Raw genomic sequence first — 24,554 nt, 5'->3', positions numbered from 1 at the left:
TTCCAGCACTGACCTGGTCAAAGGGCTTCTCAGGTCCCCAAAATGAAGAAAAGGCACAGAAAACAGCACTAAGAGTCCAAAACCTTCATTCTCTGGAAGCTGTCTCAGCCCTATTCTGGGCCACAGTCAGGAGCTATTCAGCTCACAACCTGCCAGCTGGAGATCCCTGGCAGATCCCAGGAGATCCCAGCCTAGATGAGAGGGATAGTGGTTTCGTGATTCTGTACAACTCACCCCCCCACACCTCCCCCGACTCCCTCCCAAGTACCCACATCCTTCCGACCTGCTCAAGGTGCAGGGGTGACAAAGATGCTGGAAGCATTATGTCTGACTCCAGTTAATGGTGGCTTCAGCTGGACAAAGGAAAACTTCGCTGGCTGGCTCTAGGGTGATCTGGTTCCTTGGTGGCCAGTGTTTGTACCCCCAGTGTTTTGCAGTTTTTCCCACTAAAATAAGCACTGAGAGGCAAGACTGTGTCCTCTGGGCCATTTGCCAAACACTCTGGGTTGGAAGAGAGAGTGAGCAGGGCTTGATGGAGAGGCAAAGTAGATCAAGTGGCAACTCCTTCAGCCTTTTTATCCTAGGTCCTGAGTGAAACTTGAATACTCGTCTACATTTCAGGTCCTTAGAAGGGAGCATGCAGGAGGCAAATCCTGTTTGGAGAAAGCCAGCGTCCAACATAGTACTTGGTTAACGTCAGGCACATGAATGCTGAGTGACAGGTGCCACAGGCCAAGCTGAGCCCCACTTGTTCATCTAGGCTGGGGTGACCAGAGGGAGGCCCAACCCAGGGTCTCCTGTCCATGGGCTGGGGAGCAGCAACAGTCAGGAGCAAGGCCCAGCCCACCTCCCCGAGGAGGCAGAGGGAAGGGGGCTGAGTGGTTGTCAGGCATGGTCCTCCCCGTCTGGAACGTGGCGGTAGCCAGGAGGCTGGGCCTGCATCCGGAAGAGGACGGTGAGGAGCAGCACTATGAGAAGGAAGAGGATGGAGCCACATACAGCCAAGGCCACGATCACCTCTGGGCACGGGGCAGGGAGGGCGAGAGAAAGGTCATGTCAGTGTTCATTCAGCAAATATCTGAGTGCCTACCACATGCCAGGTGCTGTTCTTACAATGGGGATATCACAGAGGGCCAAGACGAAGTCTCCCTTGTAGATTTTACATTCTAGGAGAGGAGATGCCATGACAGGCAAATGATAGACATGATGGATTAGTGGCCAATGCCATAAAGGAAAACAAAGCAGGGTAAGGGGGAAATGATGGAGAGGTAGGTCAGTCAGGGAAGGTGTCACTGAGAAAGTGACCATTTGAACCTGGAGTCACTGAGACATACAAAAGATCTGAGAGAAAAGTGTCCTGAGGCCAGGGGTCAGGGGGTGGGGTGGGTGGACGGGAAGCAAATGCAAAAGGGAATTTGCTTGGCATGTTCTAGGACCAGCAAGAAAGTCAGTATCACTAGAGCAGAATACACAAGCACAGGAGATGAGGGCAGAGGACCAGACCAAGTAGGGCCTGGAGGCCATGGTAAAGAACTTGGGTTTTTTGTTTTTGTTTTGTTTTTTAATTTATTTTTCTTATTTATTTTTGGCTGTGTTGGGTCTTTGTTTCTGCATGTGGGCTTTCTCTAGCTGCAGCGAGCAGGGGCTACTCTTCGTTGTGGTGCGCGGGCTTCTCATTGCAGTGGCTTCTCTTGTTGCGGAGCACGGGCTCTAGGCACACGGGCTCAGTAGTTGTGGCACGCGGGCTCAGTAGTTGTGGCTCACGGGCTTAGTAGTTGTGGCTCGCGGGCTTTAGAGCGCAGGCTAAGTAGCTGTGGTGCACGGGCTTAGTTGCTCCGCGGCATGTGGGATCTTCCCAGACCTGGGCTCGAACCCGTGTCCCCCGCATTGGTAGGTGGACTCTTAACCACTGTGCCACCAGGGAAGCCCAAGAACTTGGGTTTTATTCCAAATGTAATGGGAAGCCACTGGAAGATTCTGAGAAGAGTAGTGATGTGAACTGATTTATGTTTAAAAAAAATTAACTCTGTTGTGCTGAAACACTGGTAGAGCCAAGAACAGAATCAGAAAGAACGTTAGGAAGCTTTTCAGTACTTCAGGCAAGAGATGATGGCAGACAGGGCTAGGGAGCAAGAGCGTGTACTTCAAAGATTGGGCTGGTAGGATCTGCTCGTGGTCTGGAGGTGGGGTCTGAGGAAGAGGGTATTCAGAATAGCGCTTTGGGTTATGCTATACACCTAGGTGGCTAATGCGCCATTTACTAAGGTGGGGAAGGCTGGAGGAAGAGCAGATTTGGGGGAAGAGCATTTGGATGGACTGATTGATTTTTGAGCATTTGGATTTAGACTTCAACTGTGACATGCCTTAGTTGACATCCATGTAGAGACCTCAAGTCAGCAGCGGGATATGTGAACCTGCAGCTCAGAGAAGAGGTCATGAATCTGTGAGTCATAAAAAGACAGAACTTAGCATGGAGATGGTAATATAAGGCTGGGTAAGCTCACCTTGGGAGCAGGCATGGATGGGGAAAGAGCGAGGCTGAGCCCTGGGCCATCCACTGGTTAGTGGGGAGGAGAAGCTAGTAAAGGAAGCTGCCTATGAGTTAGGAGAAGAACCAGAGAAGCCAAGGAAGTGTTTAAGGAAGGAGTGATCGATTCTGTAATGCTGCTGAGAGGTGAGAGAAGCTAAGAATTGGTCACTGGCTTTGGTAAGAGGAGGTCATTGGTCCTTGACAAGAGTGGTTTCCATGGAGTGGCAGGTGACATAAGACTGTCCAGTGTGAGTCTGAGAGAATGGGCACTGAGGTAGTGACACCAGAGTCTAGGCAACCCTTTGAAGGATTACACCCGAAAAGGGGAGAGAGAAAAGGAGTGGCAGCTGGAGAAGGACGTGGGCCAAAGAGGTTTTTTTAGGCTTTGAGATGACACTGATCCAGGAGAGCAGTAACACTGAGCACCGGGGTCCGTGTGGAGGTGAGAAGAGATGGACCCAGAGTGTAAGTGGAAAGGCTGGCTCCAAGTGGTGGCTTGTACCAGCGAGTAAGCTGGAACACCTGGTGGTGGGAGGACAAGACAGTTTTCTCCCGGTTGCTTTTATTTTCTCTTAGTATAAGAAGAGGGGCATTGCCTGAGGGTGAGGAGTACGTCTCAGGGTGGGAAATTAACTGTCTAGGGATAGGATGGGCCTCGCCCCAAACCATGCAGCGTCTGAGCTGGCTAAAGGACTGCCATCCCTGCAACAGGACGGCTGGAAGTGCATCAGCTCTCTCGAGACCTGTGGATATGAATTGTAAGCTGTTCTGGGACACGGCCAGCATGGAGGCAGGCAGCAGCTCACCTGTGTCTGCAGGACTGCTTGCCAGCCGGCACTCCTGCTGCCAATCCTTGGGCACAACAGGCTCTGTGAGGCGAAGGAAGTCCTGCAGCGGGCAGCGGTGAGGGCAGCCAGGCAGGATCAGCGGCCAGGGGGCCTTGTTACTCTCATTCCGAAAGTACATTTCCACTGAGAAATTCCTGAGGGTTGATAGGAGACAAGATGGGAGCTGCCCACAGTCCCCACGTGAGCGCCTCTCCTCAGGGCAGACCCATAGCTCCACTCACCCAGTATCTTCCTGGTACAGTTCAAATATGTGGCAGGACGCATAGGGGGCTTGTTCACCATTGTAGACATCCAACGCCATTTGCAGAGCAACCAGGGTGGTGTCGTGCTGTAAGAGAGAAGGGCTCCCCATCAGCACTGCCCCCCACACCCCCAGGCGCTGAAGAGAGGAGAGATCCAGCTCCTACGTGACGTCAGCACACTGGGGACCGTGGAAGCTTACCGCAGAGTAGACCAGCAGCTTAGGGAGCTGGGAGGTGGTTGCCATCAGGGTCAGGTTCTTCCGTATCTGAGCCAGCAGGACTCCTGAAGGAGAGAGTCCCCAGTGTCAGTGGCTACAGCCATCACCGTCTTCTGACTAGACCTATCTGAGGTCCTCTCCCCCTCTGCCAGTCCTGGGTCTGATCACCAGCACAGAGAACGCTTTAGATTCAGGGGAACCACACAAACTCTACAGCAGCCCCTGCTCTCTAATAACTTCCAAATTTACAGAAGGAAGCAAGACAAAACAAGATATCTATATTTCTCACAGGTGCGGAAACCTGCCCATTTATTTATAAAGGAGCTACGAGGCCCTGCCCATGTTTGAAGAATTACTCCAGTTGGGAATAAATATAAACTTAAGATTGCTTCAGAGCACACAGGATGGGGGCTCCAGGCCAGGGGAACTCTGTCATGTGTAGGCTCTGAAAACTTTCTAGATGTTGGAAAGGTCTGGCAGCTGGCACTTCCTTGGGTGCTCAGATGAAGAAACTGAGGTGTATTACTCTCAGCGTCCTTTCAGAGTGGCCCCCGGTGGTCCTCTGGAGGTAGGAAGGCATTTGAGGGAAGGGAGGGTCTTCTGACATGGGTGAAACTTAAGGATATGAATGGCAGAAAAGCACAAAAACCTAACTGTGGTCACTCACACAGTGACAAACATGCTAAGTATCTGCAGAACTGGGGAGACTGGATGGCTGACGGGATAACTAGGGGGATCTGGTTCTGAAAGAGCAGAGAACACCTCAGGCAGAGAAGTAAGCATGTAAGAAGCCCCCAGTAGCAGATGTCTAATGCTGTAGGGTTCTGACAGGGGAGTGACATGCTGCTTTTGTCACTCACCCCCCTGCAGCCGGGCCTTCTCTGCCTGCTCGTAGATCCCGAAGAGGAAGCGGAAGCTGAAGTCCTTTAGCCGGCTCAGACGCTGCATGGTTTTGGGCGAGGCCCAGGGTGGCAGGACCAGCCCGTGTGTCTGCTGTGTACGGCAGCGGGCAGGTTAGCTCCCCAGCCTAGGCCAGAGCCTCTCCCGAGAGCAGCTCTCTTCCCACGTGGGACAGTACCTGTGTGTGTGTGTGTGTGAGAGAGGGGAGGGAGAGGAGAGGCAGAGGGACTGGAACCAGGAGACACGGTGGATGGTGTTTAGGCTGCAGGGAACAGGAAAGCAGGCTTGGGAGCGAGAAGTGTGACTCAGCAGAATGGAGTCAGATACCACGAGAGCTCTGGGTGGACAGAAGCAGGAACTGCTGACGACTGATAAACTATTTCCCACTCTGAGGTTCTTTTTCACCCGTGAGGGAAGTTCCCTTGTTTCACAAGAGGTGGCTTGCTTGGACCTCCCCAGTAAGCATGGTGTCCAGGCACTGTGTTCTACTTGGCCTGGTCACCTAGGCCTGTCGAGGTATGAGAGAAGAGTGGTCACACCGGGGACCCTGAGCCGGCTCACCTCACAGAAAAGTGTGTCGTAGACATTCCAGATGGTCTCCAGTGTCAGGTCCGTAAGCCCTGTCTCGTTGGCCACCATATCCAGAAATTGCTATGAAAAATGGATCAGGGGATCAGTCCTGCCCTGGGGGAAAGGACAGTGTGGTGACCTCCACCTCAGCCCCACTCACTGCATTCTGAATACTCTCATTCTGATACTCCGGTGTCCGCCGGGTCTCGTTCTGCAGCTGTTCAAAACGGGGACATGGGCCCAATGGGAACTTCAGCAGCTGCAGACCAAAGCGGGGAAGCAGAGGCAGAGAAGGAGTCGGGGATCAGCAGGCCAACGGCCAGAATTGTCCCTGTCACCACCTCTAGGGAAGAGCTGGCTGGTCTTACCCTGTCCTCAGCAATGGGCACAGTGTGGACGGGGATAGGCTGCCAAGAGATGTTTGGGTTAAAGCGCTGCATCCCGTCGGGAGGGAAGAGTCCAGCCAGGTTGGCCTCAGCACTCATGAGAGTCCGGTCAAAGTCTGTACTTCGCACATAAACCTGCAGAGATGACAACATAAGTCTCATCTGTGGGAGCGGGGTGGGAGAGCTCTGGCCCCTCACTGGGGCTCCAGGGGTGGTTCTGTTCTTGATGGTCACCTAGCAAATTATAAATCAACCATGCATCTGGCCCTCTCCCCTTCTCTGGCCTTCCTCATCCCTCTTCCCAGCCAAGGCCCACTCAGCTGGGGGCGTAGCTGTCCCCCATCTGTGAAGAACTCCTGTGGGAATGGCTCTAGTTCAAATGCCCCTCCCAGTCCAAAGTGCTTAGTCAACAAGGCTCTCAGGTCTGTCTGCTTGCCTGGTTTATTACAACACCTGTTTCCCTATCTAGGCCTGGGTCCTTAAGGGCAGAAACTGCCTTCAATCACACCTCCCTTTATAACTGTCTTAGAGACCAGGAGAGGAAATAAAATAAGGAACAGAGATATTTGCTTGTGAAAAAGAAGGAATAAGCTGTGAGAAAGGGCAAGATCAGGATACGGCTGGCCCTCAAGGAAACAATAACAACATCTAGGCACAAAGATCAGATCTGTATGGCGCACCATTACGTGCAACGCTAGCATAGTGCCTGCCCCATAACAGGTACTCAGTAAGTGTCTTGGATGGAAAGCCTGAGTTACTTCACAGAGTCAGAAACTACTTTGCTAGATCCTTAAGTCAGCTTGGATGCTTGATCACTTTTGCCTCTCTCCAAGCCAAGCAGGGGCAACTCAGCCTCTAGGGTTTTGTTTTAGACAGCCCTTGGATGTCTTGTCCTGTAGTTGTGCTGTAACTAAAAGTGCATGGAGGGAGGCCAGAGTGCCCAGCCTCACCCGTAGTCTCCCTGAGGGCAGAGGGTGAGAACAGCACTTCCCATTTCCCTTGCCTCTAGAATTGCCAGCCTTACCTCTTGCCGGTGGTAAGAGGTGTTGAGGAAGTCATGGTAGCGCTGTCGCAGAGCCTGGCCCAGCTCCCAGTGCTGTAGCATCCCCTCCTGTGGGCAAACCCAAGGGTTAAGAGGCCCACAGGGAAGGGATGGCTCACAATTACCACAGGGTCTAGCCACTATTGCTTTCCAAGTTCCTGGTTGAAAGTAGGAGTGGGTTAATCTGATACCAGGAGTCATTTATTAAGTGGCCGACTGTGCATGGCATTATGTATGCCTATTTTAATCTAGGCACAGATGAAAGTAAGATTAAGAAATGTGGTTAAAATCAGCACCCACATGGGAAAAGGCAGTTTGGTGAGGCCCCAAGCTCTGCAGCCTGCTCTAGAGGTCACTCATTCTACAGCTCATCCTGAGAGAGAGCTGGCTTCTGACCCACCTTGGTTAGCTGACCAAATCCCTGGGGCCATTCGTCTTCCTGATAGGGGTCCTTGGGGTATGTCTTCACTGGCGAACGGTCTCCATGTCGGTACAGCTGAGGGAAGAAAATGGTTAGCCTACAGGTCAGAAGGGTCCCCTCGATGTGGACACAGAGCCAAACTCTGCCCCATGTTGAGAAGGAGCCGTCACTCACTCTGGGAAGCCTTAACTCTACCAACTGCAAAAGACCCCAACTCAGAAGTCAGTAACTTCCTCCAGGTTCCAGAGGTTCTAACTTGGCTAAGCAATGTCACTGGAGACCTTGGGAAAATCAAAAGTACAGGTGGGAAAGGAAAAGAAATAAAAGCAATGCAGATGGTGGGGGAAACTGGAAAAAAAATCACCAAAGGTTTTCTTCGCGAGCCTCTTACCATTCAGCTACATCCCTGTCCCAAGGCAGACTCACCCGACCTATCCTCTAATACTGAACTCCGTACACCCTGCCCCCCCAAATACCCCAGAGCTTCACAAAAACTGCGAACCCTGGCCTCCAACCCCGCAGGCCGGTCGTCTCTTCTTAAACCAGCTCCTCCTCCAATGGACCCCAGACCCCAGCAAAGCCCCGCCCATCCCTCCACCCGCAGGCCGGTGCCCTCCTAGCACTGGCGAGCCCTTGGCGACCCCATCTCATTACCAAGGTAACGAAACGCAGACGCCGGGCCTGGGTAGGTGGCATCACCATCAGGTTAACACCAAGGAAGAGCTGGAGAAGAGCCACCCGGCTCCAGCCGAACTGCCTGCCCGCCATCAGCGCTGTAGTCTGTGCAGCAAAGAGGCTGGAACCCGCTGAGTGGCACTTGCAGCAGCCGCCCGGACGCACCCTTAAGGACACACGCCGGAAGTGCTCTCGCCGCCATCTTGCTAAAGGCGGGGACAGGGATGGAGGGAGGAGGAATCATGTAGGGAATTCCTGTAGGAGGTTCGCGATCCCGCCGTGGCGGAGAAGCGTGGGAATGTAGCGCGACCTCGCCCTGCAGAAAGGGCTTGAAGACCTCGTCTTGGTAAAGAGAACACTGAGCGTGGGTTTTGCCTCTGCCCGCGGAGACCCAGTACCAAGGTGGCTCTTGTATTAGGCCGGACCGTGGCCGGCACAGCAAGCGACCCCCTCGGGCCGGGGTGCTGCCGGGCCTGACCTAGAGCGAGAGCGGGTGCAGAATCGGGGCGAGGGGTGGTATAGGGCGCCTTTCTCCACACCCCTTCCTTCGGGTGGAATTTGAGCCTTGGCACTGGCTCTCTTCCCCGGAAGAAGTCTTGTTTTGGGTGTAGGGCACAGCGTGTAAACAGCCCTTTGGACTCCTGTGTCCCTGAGGTTGGTCCCAGTGTAGCCAATGCTCATTTCCTGAGCAAAGCTTCAGGACTCCTCTCACTCCCCCTTCCAGTCCTTTCCCTGTCCTCCCACCCGTCCACTTCCAAGTTTTAGTTAATTAGAATCAAGATGTCATGCCTCTTCTCAAAGGAGTTGGGTTGCACAGGATGTTCAGACTTTGCAAAACCAAAGCAGTGAATCCGTAGGGGCGAAATTTCAGACCAGTGGGGAGATATATAGGGGTAAGGGGAAGGAGCATATACGGTGGGAGTAGGTGGGGTTTCCACAGAATCAGAGAGGCCCTCTTGGCACTGACCATTAGGATACAGGTGCAGCCAGTTGGCTTCAGGGCTTTGTGACTCAGCTTGGGGGGACTCAGCTCCAGGAGGTCAGATCGTAGGCCCTTGGGATGCTTTGATTTAGATCTGCCCCCTAGTAGCAAACCACCTCAGATCACTGGAGAAATAAAACGTGATCAGAATATATGGAAGAAAGCAGGGTCAGTATCTTGCCCCATGACTCCAGATTGAATTATTTATATATACCTCAGGATCTAAACATTACTTCCAGAATTGTTATGGAGAAGCGAATAGAAATTGAGAGCTGAAGACTAGGTAGTCAAAAAGTTAGCCTTATTTAGTCACAAGCCCCCCCCCCCTTTTTTCTGAATTTTATTTACTTTTTATACAGCAGGTTCTTATTAGTTATCTATTTTATCTATATTAGTGTGTATGTCAATCCCAGTCTCCCAATTCATCACACCATCACCACCCCCACCCCCGCCACTTTCCCCCCTGGTGTCCATACGTTTGTTCTCTACATCTGTATCTCTATTTCTGCCCTGCAAATCAGTTCATCTGTACCATTTTTCTAGGTTCCACATATACGCGTTAATATACGATATTTGTTTTTCTCTTTCTGGCTTACTTCACTCTGTATGACAGTCTCTAGATCCATCCACGTCTCTACAAATGACCCAATTTCGTTCCTTTTTATGGCTGAGTAATATTCCATTGTATATATGTACCACATCTTTATCCATTCATCTGTTGATGGGCATTTAGGTTGCTTCCGTGACCTGGCTATTGTAAGTATAGTGCTGCAGTGAACATTGAGGTGCATGTGTCTTTCTGAATTATGGTTTTCTCTGGGTATATTCCCAGGAGTGGGATTGCTAGCTCATATGGTAATTTTATTTTTAGTTTTTAAAGGAACCTCCATACTGTCCTCTGTAGTGGCTGTATCAATTTACATTCCCACCAACAGTGCAGGAGGTTCCCTTTTCTCCACTCCCTCTCCAGCATTTGTTGTTTGTAGATTTTCTTTTTTTTCTTTTTTTTGCAGTACGCGGGCCTCTCACTGTTGTGGCCTCTCCCGTTGCGGAGCATAGGCTCCGGACGCACAGGCTCAGGGGCCATGGCTCACGGGCCCAGCCGCTCCGCGGCATGTGGGATCCTCCCGGACCGGGGCACGAACCCGCGTCCCCTGCATCGGCAAACGGACTCAACCACTGCGCCACCAGGGGAACCCTGTTTGTAGATTTTCTGATGATGCCCATTCTAACTGGTATGAGGTGATACCTCATTGTAGTTTTGATTTGCATTTCTCTAATAATTAGTGATGTTGAGCAGCTTTTCATGTGCTTCTTGGCCATCTGTATGTCTTCTTTGGAGAAATGTCTGTTTAGGTCTTCTGCCCATTTTTTGATTGGGTTGTTTGTTTTTCTAATATTGAGCTGCATAAACTGTTCATATATTTTGGAGATTAATCCTTTGTCCGTTGATTCGTTTGCAAATATTTCCCGTTCCGAGGGTTGTCTTTTTGTCTTGATTGTAGTTTCCGTTGCTTTGCAAAAGCTTTTAAGTTTCATTGGGTCCCATTTGTTTATTTTTGTTTTTATTTCCATTTCTCTAGGAGGTGGATCAAAAAAGATCTTGCTGTGATTTATGTCAAAGAGTGTTCTTCCTATGTTTTCCTCTAAGAATTTTATAGTGTCCGGTCTTACATTTAGGTCTCTAATCCATTTTGAGTTTATTTTTGTGTATGGTATTAGGGAGTGTTCTAATTTCATTCTTTTACATGTAGCTGTCCAGCTTTCCCAGCACCACCTATTGAAGAGACTGTCTTTTCTCCATTGTATATCCTTGCCTCCTTTGTCATAGATAAGTTGACTATAGGTGCGTGGGTTTATCTCTGGGCTTTCTATCCTTTTCCATTGATCTGTATTTCTGTTTTTGTGCCAGAATCATATTGTCTTGATTACTGTAGCTTTATAGTATAGTCTGAAGTCAGGGAGTCTGATTCCTCCAGCTCCGTTTTTTCCCCTCAAGACTGCTTTGGCTATTTGGGGTCTTTTGTGTCTCCATACAAATTTTAAGATTTTTTGTTCTAGTTCTGTAAAAAATGCCATTGGTAAATTGATAGGGATTGCATTGAATCTGTAGATTGCTTTGAGTAGTATAGTCATTTGCACAATATTGTTTCTTCCAATCCAAGGACATGGTATATCTCTCCATCTCTTGCTGTCATCTTTGATTTCTTTCATCAGTGTCTTATAGTTTTCTGAGTACAGGTCTTTTACCTCCTTAGGTAGGTTTATTCCTAGGTATTTTATTCTTTTTGTTGCAGTGGTGAATGGGATTGTTTCCTTAATTTCTCTTTCTGATCTTTCGTTTTTAGTGTATAGGAATGCAAGAGATTTCTGTGCATTAATTTTGTATCTTGCAACTTTACCAAATTCATTGATTAGCTCTAGTTTTCTGGTGGCATCTTTAGGATTCTCTATGTATAGTATCATGTCATCTGCCAACAGTGACAGTTTTACTTCTTCTTTTCCAATTTGTATCCCTTTTATTTCTTTTTCTTCTCTGATTGCCATGGCTAGGACTTCCAAAACTATGTTGAATAATAGTGGTGAGAGTGGACATCCTTGTCTTGTTCCTGATCTTAGAGGAAATGCTTTCAGTTTTTCACCATTGAGAATGATGTTTGCTGTGGGTTTGTTGTATATGGCCTTTATTATGTTGAGGTAGCCTCCCTCTATTCCCACTTTCTGGAGAGTTTTTATCATAAATGGATGTTGAATTTTGTCAAAAGCTTTTTCTGCATGAGATGATCATATGGTTTTTATTCTTTAATTTGTTAAAATTTGTTAATATGTGTTTCCTTATTAATTGTCTGCTTGGAAGATCTGTCCATTGGTGTAAGTGAGGTGTCAAAATCCCCCACTATTATGGTGTTACTGTCGATTTCCTCTTTTATAGCTGTTAGCAGTTGCCTTACGTACTGAGGTGCTCCTATGTTGGGTGTGTATATATTTATAATTGTTATATCTTCTTCTTGGATTGATCCCTTGATCATTATGTAGTGTCCTTCCTTGTCTCTTGTAACATTCTTTATTTTAAAGTCTATTTTATCTGATAAGAGTATTGCTACTCCAGCTTTCTTTTGATTTCCATTTGCATGGAATATCTTTTTCCATCCTCTCACTTTCAGTCTATATGTGTCCTTAGGTCTGAAGTGGGTCACTTGTAGACAGTATATATATGGGTCTTGTTTTTGTATGCATTCAGCAAGCCTCTGTCTTTTGGTTGGAGCATTTAATCCATTCACATTTAAGGTAATTATTGATATGTATGTTCCTATTACCATTTTCTTAATTGTTTTGGGTTTGTTTTTGTAGGTCCTTTTCTTTTCTTGTGTTTCCCACTTACAGAAGTTCCTTTAGCATTTGTTGTAGAGCTGGTTTGGTGGTACTGAATCTCTTAGCTTTTGTTTGTCTGTAAAGCTTTTGATTTCTCCTTTGAATCTGATTGAGATCCTTGCAGGGTAGGGTAATCTTGGTTGTAGGTTCTTCCCTTTCATCACTTTAAATATTTCGTGCCATTCCCTTCTGGCTTGTAGAGTTTCTGCTGAGAAATCAGGTGTTAACCTTATGGGAGTTCCCTTGTATGTTATTTTGTTGTTTTTCCTTTGTTGCTTTCAATAATTTTTCTTTGTCTTTTAATTTTTGTCAGTTTGATTACTGTGTGTCTCGGCATGTTCCTCCTTGGGTTTATCGTGCCTGGGACTCTCTGCTTCCTGGACTTGGGTGGCTATTTCCTTTCCCATGTTAGGGAAGTTTTCGACTATAATCTCTTCAAATATTTTATCAAGTTCTTTCTCTCTTCTTCTTCTGGGACCCCTATAATGCGAATGTTGTTGCATTTAATGTTGTCCCAGAGGTCTCCTAGGCTGTTTTTAATTCTTTTTTCTTTATTCTGTTCCGTGGCAGTGAATTCCACCATTCTGTCTTCCAGGTCACTTATCTGTTCTCTGCCTCAGTTATTTTGCTATTGATTCCTTCTAGTATATTTTTCATTTCAGTTATTGTACTGTTCATCTCTGTTTGTTTGTTCTTTAATTCTTCTAGGTCTTTGTTAGACATTTCTTGCATCTTCGCGATCTTTGCCTCCATTCTTTTTCCGAGGTCCTGGATCATCTTCACTATCATTATTCTGAATTCTTTTCCTGGAAGGTTGCCTTTCTCCACTTCATTTAGTTGTTTTTCTGGGGTTTTATCTTGTTCCTTCACCTGGTACAAAGTCCTCTGCCTTTTCATTTTGTCTGTCTTTCTGTGAATGTGCTTTTCCTTCCACGAGCTGCAGAATTGTACTTCTTCTTTGTTACAGGCCCCTTTATGAATCATGAAAATTTAGTCCCCTCTCCTCCAGAAAAATGTCCACACACACAAATGGAATTTTGCATACAATCCCAAGAGGTTCATGAAGACCATTATGAGGCTTCATAAATCAGCATCTCTGAATCCTTGATCTAACCTAGTCCCCTTAATTCACAGATAAGAAAACAAACCCAGAGAGAGGAAGTGACTTGTCCAAGGTCACGCAGTTTAGGAGAATGGATTAAAACTCAAGTTTTCTGATTTCCAGTCAAATAGCCCTTAAAATGGTTTATTTCTCACAGGCTACTCAAGCTGCATTGCTTAACTGTATTCAGTGGCCCTCAGTTACTTTCAATGAAGAGATTTCTAGCAAAGGAAACCTTTTCACATTGGTGGGGTTGGATGGGACATGGCTAATTGGCAAAATTCTACATATTAGTGGGACTTTTTGAGTCTTTTGTTTTAATATGCCCCTTACTCTCCTTGCAAACTAGCCAGAGCATTGTGATTTCAGAATGTAAATCCCGAGCTTATTAAATTTTGGCAAGTAGAACAAAAATCCCTTAAATTCATCTTTTGCTTTTCTTCCCACTTGTTGAAGTATTTCTATATTAGTTGTGCCTGCAAGCATCCGATGTAGGAAGGATTGATGGAGAAGATATTATTTCACTTTTTTTTTTTTGCGGTACGCGGGCCTCTCACTGTTGTGGCCTCTCCCGTTGCGGAGCACAGGTTCCGGACATGCAGGCTCAGCGGCCATGGCTCACGGGCCCAGCTGCTCCGCGGCATGTGGGATCTTCCTGGACCGGGGCACGAACCTGTGTCCGCTGCATCGGCAGGCGGACTCTCAACAACTGCACCACCAAGGAAGCCCCTATTTCACTTTTTATGGTGAGAAATAAACCCAGGAAGGGTAAGGATTACACCACAAGTACATGGTAGAGCCAAGAGCTGAGCCCTGGTTTCTTGACCCCCAGCTTCTGCATGTTTTCTGCCAGATGATTCTGTGGTCCCCACACCTTGGTTTCTAACTACAGATGCAAAAAGAATAGATGTGTAGATGGATAGTTAGATAGATGGATACATGGGCGTACCTCAGACCAAATAAATCAGAATCTCTGAAAATGAGGCCAGGTTTGGGAACTACTGCTGCACCCTGTGTTGGCAGAAGCAAACCTAAATCCAGGTGAGTGGACTGTTTTTCCTATCTGGGGGGGCAGTTTTGTGTAATACAGAAAGGTGGGCATTTTTTGTTTGAGTTTTGAGTCAGCTATACATGTATTCAAATTTGATATTTGACCCCTTGCTAGTATTCTCTTCTAGGATTATATATGAGGAGAAATAAAATAATACATGTAAAGATAAATGTATGTAGTAGGGCCTAATAAATGTTACTTTTCTTCTTTCTGCTGTCTATATCATCTCTGAACTCATAGACCTGGGAAGCAGGAATTCTTGGGTTCTTCTGTCTCCTGTGATTGGGAGGCTGGGGAGGAGTCACTTGAGCAGCATGCAAGATGACCCCCACACTTTGCAGCCTTCCAGAATGGTGATGGAGGCAGCAAGAAGCCGTTGCCCCAGTCCATCCCTGCAAACTGTACCTTGTGGCCTGCCTCATGGGAGTGCCATCCAGTTGTGCATATAACTGTGGGCTGGTGAATGCTCCTATCTTTGCTTCAAGATTCCCTTTGCTGCAAGGAGGAGCCTCTGGAGGTTCTAGGGGTCAGAAGTGTGACCTGGAAGACCCTAAAAGGAGTTCCCAGGCATGTTGCCTCTTCTAGGAGCCAAGAAAACATAGGAAAGGCCCCATGGGGCTGGGAGGCTTTGCACCTAACACCTCCAGTGGGCTGGTGGGACTGCACAGTGGCGGCTGGGGGTGGGGGGTGTCTGGCAAAATGAGACATGTGATTCCCACTGCAGATCACCTGACTACTTGCCCTGGTTTGGGGAAGAAGTCCCAGTCATTAATCTCTAGAACCTTTGTGGAGATACCACCAACAGGTTTTGGTCTTCACCCCTTTTGCTCTCCCTTCCCATCTTCATGTGGGGGAGGCTCCTGAACCCCCGTAACCTGAAGGGGTAACTCTGGCAGTAATGCTTCCTCCTCCCTTACTTGAGATTAGGCTGAGGCTGAATCCCTTGTGTGGGGGAGATGGCACCCTAACCTGCTTGTTCAGCAACTGGCTCTAGCCTGGGTCAGAGGGCTCCCGATGCGGCTTGTGTGTACTGCTGGGTCCTGTCCTGTGGGGAGACCAGGGTGTCGGGAGAGGGAGCTGAGGATCAGGAGTGAATGGGTCTTCTCGCAACTCCCAGAAGATAGATATCAGCCCCCAGACCAATGTTCCATCCCAAGTTCCTTGAACCAAGTGTTTCAGTGACATCGCTGACTCTGCCTCTGTGCTGGAGCTTCTGGGGATGCGGAAAGGTGGAGGAGGACGCTGGAACGATGATGTGGGTGCTAAGACAGGACAGTTCTAGTTTCCCAGGGGATACGGTCCCTGGTTTTTACTTTCCCAGGACAGCTGGGGCCTTGTAAAAATCAGGGAGGGAACATAAGCAAGAGACATGGAGAGCCTTGTGCTCATGACTCAGAGATGCCCGGACCAGGGTGGGGGCCTTGTGAGGGGATGACCTTGTGATGAGAGGGAACAAGAGCAAAAGCTGGAGGCAGAACTTTGAGATGGGGGTGTCAGAGGGGCTTTTCTGAAATGTGAAAATGAATACATGGACGGATTTTGCAACACCATCCAGCCTGCTGTCTTCTCAAGTTTTGCTCCCTAACCTCTGCCTGTTCCTCCTGCCCCACCCTGTGCTTCCTCCCATCTTTCACCGAGCTCCTTTCTATTTCTGTTTTCCCTGTCCTTCTCCCGTCCTGTTCCCCCACACCCCATGTCCACTCTTTCCCTACTCGCTCTCTTCTCCTCTTCCCTGGTGTCCTGTTCATCTCTGTCTCAGTACCTCTGGCCGCTTGCCCTGGCCCCCTGTCCTTCTGTGCTTTCATGTGGAGCCCATGGGAACTGAAGTTCACAGCAAAACAGGAAGAGCCTGTGAGCAGGAAACTGGGAGTGGGGTAGGGGGGGAACAACCAGCAGTAACCTCAGCTCTTTGCCTCCCACATCTGGACTGAAGCATCCCCAGGGCCCCTTGCCTCTCCCACTGCAGCCCACCAGCCCCAGCTTCGTCCATCTCGCTTCACTGGTCCAGCAGAGCTGAGAGGCAACAAGATGTATCCTGGACTCTGACACAGGAGAAAGAAAGAGGACAGGGATGTGAGTGAGGACATCTGGATTCTGATCCCAGCTTGGCCACTGACTGTGTGTGGTCTTGGAAAAGACTCTCCCATGAGCTCAGTGTTATTGTACCCTCCCTCCCTCCTGGGGCTGCTCTAAGGACCAGAAGAGATAGTGAGGGGTTTGTAGATGGAAATAAGCACACGAAGGTTAACAGTGTACAGATTCAAGGTGATGGGAAGACCCATAGCTGAAAGGATTGGGAGTTTAATTACTGCTTCCATTTCTAGTACTCTTACTGTGTGCTCTGATACATTGTTTAATTCTCACAACCTTATGTGGCAAAAACCATTATTATTATACCAGTTTTAAAGATAGAGAAACAGAGGTTCAGAGACATTAAGTAACTTGCTTAATCAAGATCACACAGCAAATAAGAGGCAGAGGCAAGGCCTGGATTTGAACCCAAAATTTGAGCTCAGAGCCCAAGCACTAAAGCAATGATGAAATTGACTAGAGCCAACAAGTATGGGATAGAAGAGGATGATACTATTTTTCTTGTTTACTTATTCATTCAACAAACAGAACCACAGTACCTACTCTGTTTCTACTTTATGGCAGTCCCTGTTTCAGGGGAGGTAAAATCAGTAAAACGAGGTGTCTACCTTCAGGGATGGACCTCATGTTCTGGCGAGAAGGCACGGCTACAGTCTCAGTAGATGCTGGACAGAGCCTGCCCTCACTTCTGACGGAACCCTTCCCCAGATGAGGGTACCTGCATACCCTCTCAGATCCATCCTGGACTGGCACCCAGATCTACCGTCTTCCGTCCCAGACCATCCATTGCTGTAGCGACTTCTTTCCACCACCCACACACCTCCCCCTCCGGCCTCCTCCCTTCTCTGGCCTCCGCAGGGCATCCACGTTCAGAGACTCCCTGGAAGGCCCAGCACCTGCCTGTCTCCACCCCTGTAGTTCTATCAGCTTGGTAGAGGCCTGGGGCTAGTGGGGAGAGCTTCTTGGCCCCTTTCCAGAGGTACAGGAGGAGGAGGGAGGCCGGGAAAGCAAGCTTGGGCTCGGTGTCGCAATTCCGGGCCGGGCCGGGACCTTTGCTCCGCGAGGTGTCTGTGGAAGGGAGGAAACGACTCTGGAGGCTGCCGGGAGTGGGGTGGGGGCGCCTGGGAGCTGCCTGTAAGAGCAGCTCAGAGCCGCCAGGGTGAGGAGAGGAAGGGGAGAGCCGGGCAGATCTGCAGGAAAATGCGGCCTTCGGGCTTGGGGGTAGGGGCCGGGGGTGGCGCCGGGCCGAGGGGGTGGCAGGCCGGCAGGGGGCGGAGTCAGCACGGTGGGGAAGCGGCCCGTGGGCGGGGGCGAGGAGGCCAGGGCTTCGGTCGGTCGGCTCCCGGCTCCCGGACCCTCTCTTGCTCCGCTCCGGCTCCCCGGTCGCTGAGGCCTGTGGACCAGGGACTGCACCATCCTCCTCTCCCAGCAAGGGGGCTCCAGAGACTGCCCCAGCCAGAGCCTGGCGGCCTGGGCACTCGGTGGGTCTGCTCTTCAGCGCTGGCCTGGGGCTCTGCCTGTGTGTCTGGGGCGCGGGTGGGGGCGGGGGCGGCGGGGTGTCCTGTGCGTTTAGAAGGGGGTCTCTGGGGAGAAGTGAAAAGGATGATGGTGACGGAAGCTCGGACAGCGACAGCATTCTGTTTATGTCCCATGATAACTTCTGAGGGGGTCAGGGGCAGGAGGTCCTGGATGTGAATTGGGGTGACTTCTGGAGGCAAGAGTTTTGTTTTGGGACCCTGGAAGGTGGCAGGAGTGAGGTTGTCTAACCAGCAGTGTGTTTCACTGGGTGGAGGGAGCCTCGATCACATGTCCTGGTTCTGCCCAACTTTGGCGGTCCCCAGTGCTAGAGTGCGGGGGAAGGGGCTCTGACAGAAGCAGGGCAGTTGTGCCCAAACATTCCCTGATGGCCTGGAGGGTGTCCTGGGGAGAGAAGGTGGCATGGTAGCCAGGAAATCAGACTTCGATGTCAGAGAGACCAGAGTCGGAGTCTTGGCTCTACCACTGCCTAACTGTGTGCCCATAGGCTATTTTCTTAATGTCTTTGAGCCCCAGTTTCCTCATCTGTAAATTGGGCTTGAGAATAGCCCTGACCTCGTAGGGATATTGTGAGGAAGGCATGGAAAGCCTTAGCACAGCTGACACATATATGGCAAGTAAATGTTAGCTGATATGTGAGTACAGACCAAAAGCAGGATCAGGAGGGGAGGGAACCCAGTTTGGGAAGAGTGTAACCTGGACCATTCCTGCAGGACAGTTCCTTGGTAATGTCCAGGGCTTCAGGAAGAGATGTCTTTGTGGCTGGAGGCCCCTGTGCCTGATGTTTCTCCTGGTAAGCTTCTTCACTCCAGCCCTCTCCCCTGAGCCCAGGCCCCAACTCCTCTCCTCCCGCGGGAATCAGCCTCCTTCACTGCCTACCTTCTGCCCTTCCGTGGAGAGCAGTCCAGAGCTACTCTTGGTGTTGCTTGCCCCCTTCTGCCCACACTGTCTCTGCCCTGGTCCTGGTGCCTGGCCCTTGCAGATACTCGTCCGTCCTTCTCAATCCGGGCTTGCTGCTGGGGAGGCTTGGCATGTCCAATGCTTATCCAGCTTGGCCTTCAAGAGTTCTGTCTGATCTCTGAGATGGATGCACTTCAGCCCCGAAAGGGGACAAAGGTTAACATCCTTATTTAAGGTATTGAGGTGCGGGGGACTACAAGTGATTAGCCCTAGAGCCCACACAAATCGCAGGGTCCCAAAGCCGGAGCCGACGTTTTACTGCCCTCTATGGGTGGAGATAAGTTTGCAGTTTCCCAGGAGAATGCTGGGGACCTGAGACGCCCTTGTGCCTCTCTTTCGGGGTTCAGACTGTGCAGTGGAGCTGTGGGAGCCAGATGCACGAGATGCAAGCAGCCAGCCTCTGGGAAGCAGCAGCTGTACCCTCAGGGAGGAATCTAGCACACCCCAATCCGCTGGGAGCACTTCACGGGTGGGGCTGGAGGCAACAGAGCCCACAGCCCTGCTCCCCGGGGTGGAGGCCCCTCCAGAGTCCACAGGTGAGAGCTGCTGGATTTGGAGGAGGTAAGGGCTCCCTGGATCCAGGAGGGGTAACTTCAGGGCTCTTTACCTTATAAGATCATGGTTAAGTCCAAAGGCTTTGGAGTCAACTAGACCTAAGTGATCCGAGTGTAACTTTTGTTTCTTAGGCCTTTCTGAGCCTCAGTTTCCTTATTTGTAAAATGGAAATAACAAGAGTACCTATCTCTTATGGTTGTAAGGATCAGTGCGTATAAAGGGCTCAGACAGTACCTAGGACATAAATAGCACTTTGCATACGAGAGCTACTTTCTTAGAATAGAGAGACTGGATAGACTTTGTACAGTGAAGTAAATGAAGGTCACTGAGTGCTCAGGGCAGTGGCCAGCTGGGCACCTAGCCTTTTCCCTGAAGAAGAACACTAAGGCTCTTTCCTGTACCCAGAGCTTCGTCCACAAAAGCGGAAAAAGGGGCCAGCCCCCAAAATGCTGGGGAATGAGCTGTGCAGTGTGTGTGGGGACAAGGCTTCCGGCTTCCACTACAACGTGCTGAGCTGCGAGGGCTGCAAGGGATTCTTCCGCCGCAGTGTCATCAAAGGGGCGCGCTACGTCTGCCACAGTGGGGGCCACTGCCCCATGGACACCTACATGCGTCGCAAGTGCCAGGAGTGCCGCCTTCGCAAATGCCGCCAGGCCGGCATGCGGGAGGAGTGTGAGTGTCTGGGGACTGAAGCTGGGGGAGGGGTGTGGTTAGGCCGATGGGGAAGAGGGCATGTCTGGGTGCCAGGGTCTGGGGGCAGAAAGGCAGCTGAGCCTATGGGCCTTGCTACACGGTCCCTAAGTGTGGATTAAAATCTCTTCCTTGTCTTTACCTAACACTCTCTGCTTTTCTGGAGGCTCAAACTATGCCTCTGCCCCATCCCCACTTCCTGTCTCCTCCTCTTCTCCCCTCCTCACATCTGGCTCTGTTCTCAGGTGTTCTGTCAGAAGAACAGATCCGTCTGAAGAAACTGAAGCGGCAAGAGGAGGAACAGGCTCAGGCCACATCCGTGCCCCCGAGGGCTTCCTCTCCGCCCCAAGTCCTGCCCCAGCTCAGCCCAGAGCAGCTGGGCATGATTGAGAAGCTGGTGGCTGCCCAGCAGCAGTGTAACAGACGTTCCTTCTCAGACCGGCTTCGAGTCACGGTACCTGAGGGGCCTGGGGAGAGGTCGCTGTGCCCAGAGCACCAGCTGGCTTCTTGATGCCTGACTCAGAGTGGTTTGTTTCTTTCCTCCTTGCCTTTCGGGGTAGCCTTGGCCCATGGCACCAGATCCCCAGAGTCGGGAGGCCCGTCAGCAACGCTTTGCCCACTTCACGGAGCTGGCCATTGTCTCTGTGCAGGAGATCGTTGATTTTGCCAAACAGCTGCCGGGCTTCCTGCAGCTCAGCCGGGAGGACCAGATCGCCCTCCTGAAGACCTCTGCAATTGAGGTGGCTGGCAAGGCCGAGGGTGAAGGGAGGACCAGAGAGGGATGTCTGTGGGAGGGGGCCCCCGCCAGACAGCTGGGAAGCCACATGCACTGGGAAGTAGGGATGAAGGGCTCGACCTTCCCTTGAAGGGGCCCTGGGCCGAGACCAGCCCAATATTTGTGTGCAGGTGATGCTTCTGGAGACATCTCGGAGGTACAACCCTGGAAGTGAGAGTATTACCTTCCTCAAGGATTTCAGTTATAACCGGGAAGACTTTGCCAAAGCAGGTGAGAACTGAGATCACAAAGGGACTGGGTTGGATGAACAGATGCATTTTGTCATGGGGCCCATAGTGACTACAGAGCTACAGGCCCAGGGTTTGAGTGGCTACAAAGGATCCACTTGTTTTTCCAAGACAGAAAGTTGGAATGCTGATAGGTCTCCCTTAACTGCCCCAGATAGATTCCTGTCCTCTGTTGCATTAGGCCAGTGGTTCTCAAACTGTGTTTCCAGGAACCTGAGGGGGGTTTCCATGGAAGTGTCACCTTAGAGGAAAAACGTCCTTCACCCTAACTTTAGCCAAACCAGAAACTCCATTTAAATCTGCGTTATATATTGTGCTTCTGAATAATATTTTGCTTGAAGAAAAGACTTTACAGCTAGGAAAAGAAACTTGAAAACCTCACCAAGCCTTTTAGTAGTCAAAATCGAAGAATCTTTCTTAGATGTGCTCTTTAAGGATCATGTGGACTGATTTCCTCCTCTTCAGCTGTGCTTTCCGCGTAGCCATGGAATTGGCATTAAAACATGGCAGAGGTGCCCAGATGAGGCAGTTTTAGGATAAGAGTGAACACTTCTATCCCCATCTTGGAGTATCTTGGAGCACTTTCTCCAAGAATTAGTTCACAATGCTGTTCTCTAGCTGACATTTGCTTGCAGGCTAAGCAGTTTTGGTTTCCTCATAGTCAATGGTTGCTTTGTGCTGTGGGAGGAGGGCTGGGAAAGGATGGAAGGTGGAAGGTGTTTCGGAGGGACAGGACTGAGGCTGAACAAGAGACTTGGTGCTTTAACACCTGAGTGAGCGGGTCTGTAAGATGTGGCTGATGCTGACTCCATCCTCGGGTTTGGAGAATACTGGTTTCCAGTGCAGAGCTCACAGAGGTTTCCGGTGACTCAGGCTAGCGCTTGTCCCATCACAGGCCACCCAGTGAGCTTTCTAGGTAGGCCTCCCTTCACTATAGGGTACGGCAGGGCTGTGTTGACACCTCTTGCCTTCTGTAGTGCCCCGTGTGCTGCCTGAATGTATAGGCACCTGATAGGAGTGATGTAATGACTTTTTCCAGCTTTAAAAGCCCAGTCCTGCCCCCTTTCTCTACCCAATCACCTTTTCCCCAGATGGTTATTACCCCAGTCCTTCTTAACCACGGGCTTCTCCTTCATAACATCCTCCTTTCTGAACTCTTCCCTGTTCTCATGTCTGCATGTTCCTTCAGCACTTGCGGACTTGTGCTGTCTGAATCTGTATCTATTTATAGATTCATTTATATAAGCAGTTTTTATGTCATCATGTTTGTTTTTCATTTCTCACTTTTTCAGTGCGGGGAGAAGAGACAGGGCTGCTCTTTGGTCAGTTCTCCCTCCTCCTTTACTTCCACTACCATATGCTGCTCACGTGGGTGACTAACGATGTGAACCGATCACACTGGGGGGGGCGTCCACTCAGCGAGCAGTAGCCGACCCTTGCAGGGGGTGTAACTCTAGAACTTGCTCGTCCTCTCTGTATGAAGGGGCTGTTCAGCACAGTTCAAGGCTGGACACCTCACCAAGAAATGCTTTCTAAATGGGGCTTGTCCATTAAATGGATCAACACACACTTGATAAACATCGGGGTGAAAGCACAGGAAGTGACTAATCAAGAAGCCTGGAATGGAAGTTAGCAGATGGTTGCTAAAAGACATCTGAGAAAACTGGGGGATGCCATGGGGTGGGGAGACTTCGACAGTGTGTTTGGGGGAAGTGTTCTTTAGAGGTCACCACTTCAGGTCATGGTTTGTTGAACTTCGGTCTCCTCAGTAAGAAGGCTGGTTCTATTTTTAAAATTTATTATTTATTTAACAAACACTTACATGGAGTTACCATATGTGCCACTCGTTATTCTAAGGACCCATTATGAGGTAGGTGCTATTATTATCTCCATTCTAGAGATGGGAAAACCAAGGCCCAGAGAGCTTAAATAACTTGCTCAAGGTCACACAGCCTAGTAAATGGTAGGGCTAGGACTCAAACCCAGGGAGTCTGACACCAGAGTCCACACCCTCAACCACATTGCTTTGTTTCCCCTGTGATGTGAAACAAGAAACGTATTGCTAGTATTCAAATAAGTAAGGCCAATTGCCAGTGAAGCAGTCTTTTTATAAACAAACATAAGGGTTGCTTCTATTTCTAGTAATGTGGGGCCCTCAAGCATTCTAAGAAGAATTCTAACAGAATTAGTGTCATTTAATTCAGCACATTCTGTATGCTGGGTGCAGTGCAAAGTGGTCTGTATGCTTTATCATTTAACCATCACAACAGTTTTATAAGCTCAGATATGATTCCCGCCTCACAGATGAGGCTTAGAGAGGTTACGAAACTTACCCAAGGTTATACAGCAGAGCCCTGGAGGCTTCTTACTGAGTTCCTGGTAGTCTTCTCAGTTGAGCAGTGCTGCCTGTGCCACACAACCCAGCCTCTCTTCTTCCTCCCCAGGGCTGCAGGTGGAGTTCATCAACCCCATCTTTGAGTTCTCCAGAGCCATGAATGAGCTGCAACTAAATGATGCTGAGTTTGCCTTGCTCATTGCCATCAGCATCTTCTCTGCAGGTGTGGAGGAGGGGCAAGAGGGAAAATGAGCAAGAGACTCACACCAAAGAGGGCTGCAGGCCCCATAGGGCAAGAATCGTGGGGGTGGAGGCCCTTGTTGTGTTACTTTGGGATGGGAGAGGTTGGGTAGGGCATGTCCCTATTTTTTGGTTGTGATTTGGGGTATGGAAATAAGACCCTGGCCAGACCTGCTACTCAACTCTGTTGGTGACCTATAGACCGGCCCAACGTGCAGGACCAGCTCCAGGTAGAGAGGCTGCAACACACATATGTGGAGGCCCTGCATGCCTACGTCTCCATCCACCACCCCCATGTGAGTCTCCCCACTGTGCCCTCTTTCTCCTCTCCACAGGCTCATCCCCTGACACAACTACTTTCCCTTCAAGAATCCCTCCCTGACTACATCGTGCACAGACAATTCTCTACCTCTCCCACAAACCCCCCACCCTTGCTCCCCTTCCCTGGGGAGAGACAAAGGCTGTACTTGTCCTTCTTTCCCAGGACCGACTCATGTTCCCACGGATGCTAATGAAACTGGTGAACCTCCGGACACTGAGCAGTGTCCATTCAGAGCAAGTATTTGCGCTGCGCCTGCAGGATAAAAAGCTTCCCCCGCTGCTCTCTGAGATCTGGGATGTGCACGAGTGACCGATCTTCCGCTGTATCTTCTGTTTTCTGAGCTGGATGGCTGAGGCTGGTGGCTGCCTCCTAGAGGTGGAACCGACTGAGAAGGACAAACATTCCTGAGGGCTGGGCAAAGGAGATCCTCAAGTGGCATTAAAGGAGAGTCAAAGGGTTGGGA

The 24,554-nt window shown here is 50.0% G+C and overlaps 2 protein-coding genes across 16 annotated transcripts in view; one reads left to right on the top strand and one right to left on the bottom strand.

The window, feature by feature from the left end:
- The window catches only part of ACP2 (acid phosphatase 2, lysosomal), an 11,524-nt gene extending 3,526 nt beyond the window's left edge, over positions 1 to 7,998 (bottom strand). For 3 of the 6 annotated variants that reach the window (XR_003434451.1, XR_003434452.1, XR_003434453.1), the window contains exons 1-10: positions 7,812 to 7,998; positions 7,137 to 7,232; positions 6,719 to 6,805; positions 5,677 to 5,829; positions 5,469 to 5,567; positions 5,300 to 5,389; positions 4,699 to 4,831; positions 3,821 to 3,903; positions 3,600 to 3,706; positions 3,337 to 3,512 (exon numbers count right to left, since the gene is read on the bottom strand). Coding sequence is in view for 3 of the 6 variants with exons in the window: in XM_027114793.1 (XP_026970594.1) it covers positions 886 to 1,019; positions 3,337 to 3,512; positions 3,600 to 3,706; positions 3,821 to 3,903; positions 4,699 to 4,831; positions 5,300 to 5,389; positions 5,469 to 5,567; positions 5,677 to 5,829; positions 6,719 to 6,805; positions 7,137 to 7,232; positions 7,812 to 7,925 (1,272 nt within the window). In the remaining 3 variants the exon portion in view is untranslated. Of the gene's footprint in view, positions 1 to 69; positions 1,020 to 1,838; positions 2,442 to 3,336; positions 3,513 to 3,599; positions 3,707 to 3,820; positions 3,904 to 4,698; positions 4,832 to 5,299; positions 5,390 to 5,468; positions 5,568 to 5,676; positions 5,830 to 6,718; positions 6,806 to 7,136; positions 7,233 to 7,811 lie in introns of those variants that run through there. The other 3 variants (XM_027114794.1, XM_027114793.1, XM_027114795.1) reach the window with 3 other exon arrangements.
- NR1H3 (nuclear receptor subfamily 1 group H member 3) lies at positions 7,963 to 24,554 on the top strand. 10 transcript variants are annotated; one of them, XM_027114784.1, is made up of 11 exons: positions 13,929 to 14,329; positions 16,306 to 16,412; positions 18,680 to 18,759; positions 19,274 to 19,462; positions 19,887 to 20,153; positions 20,417 to 20,625; positions 20,732 to 20,911; positions 21,078 to 21,177; positions 23,639 to 23,752; positions 23,971 to 24,065; positions 24,254 to 24,549. In XM_027114784.1, exons 3-11 carry the CDS (start codon positions 18,717 to 18,719, stop codon positions 24,398 to 24,400), a joined length of 1,344 nt encoding a protein of 447 aa, XP_026970585.1. In that variant the 5' UTR covers positions 13,929 to 14,329; positions 16,306 to 16,412; positions 18,680 to 18,716; the 3' UTR covers positions 24,401 to 24,549. The 10 variants fall into 10 exon arrangements, with proteins under 10 accessions (XP_026970591.1, XP_026970589.1, XP_026970582.1 ...); XM_027114788.1 differs by lacking the exon at positions 16,306 to 16,412 and having other exon boundaries at positions 13,928 to 14,329; positions 19,274 to 19,487; XM_027114781.1 differs by lacking the exon at positions 18,680 to 18,759 and having other exon boundaries at positions 13,928 to 14,329.

This window comes from Aethalodelphis obliquidens, unplaced genomic scaffold, assembly GCF_003676395.1.
Source record: "Aethalodelphis obliquidens isolate GAN/ISIS:26980383/991018 unplaced genomic scaffold, ASM367639v1 scaffold14, whole genome shotgun sequence".
NCBI lineage: Eukaryota > Metazoa > Chordata > Mammalia > Artiodactyla > Delphinidae > Aethalodelphis > Aethalodelphis obliquidens.
Note: the sequence above shows the minus strand (reverse complement) of the source record. Positions and strands in the feature narration are given on the sequence as shown.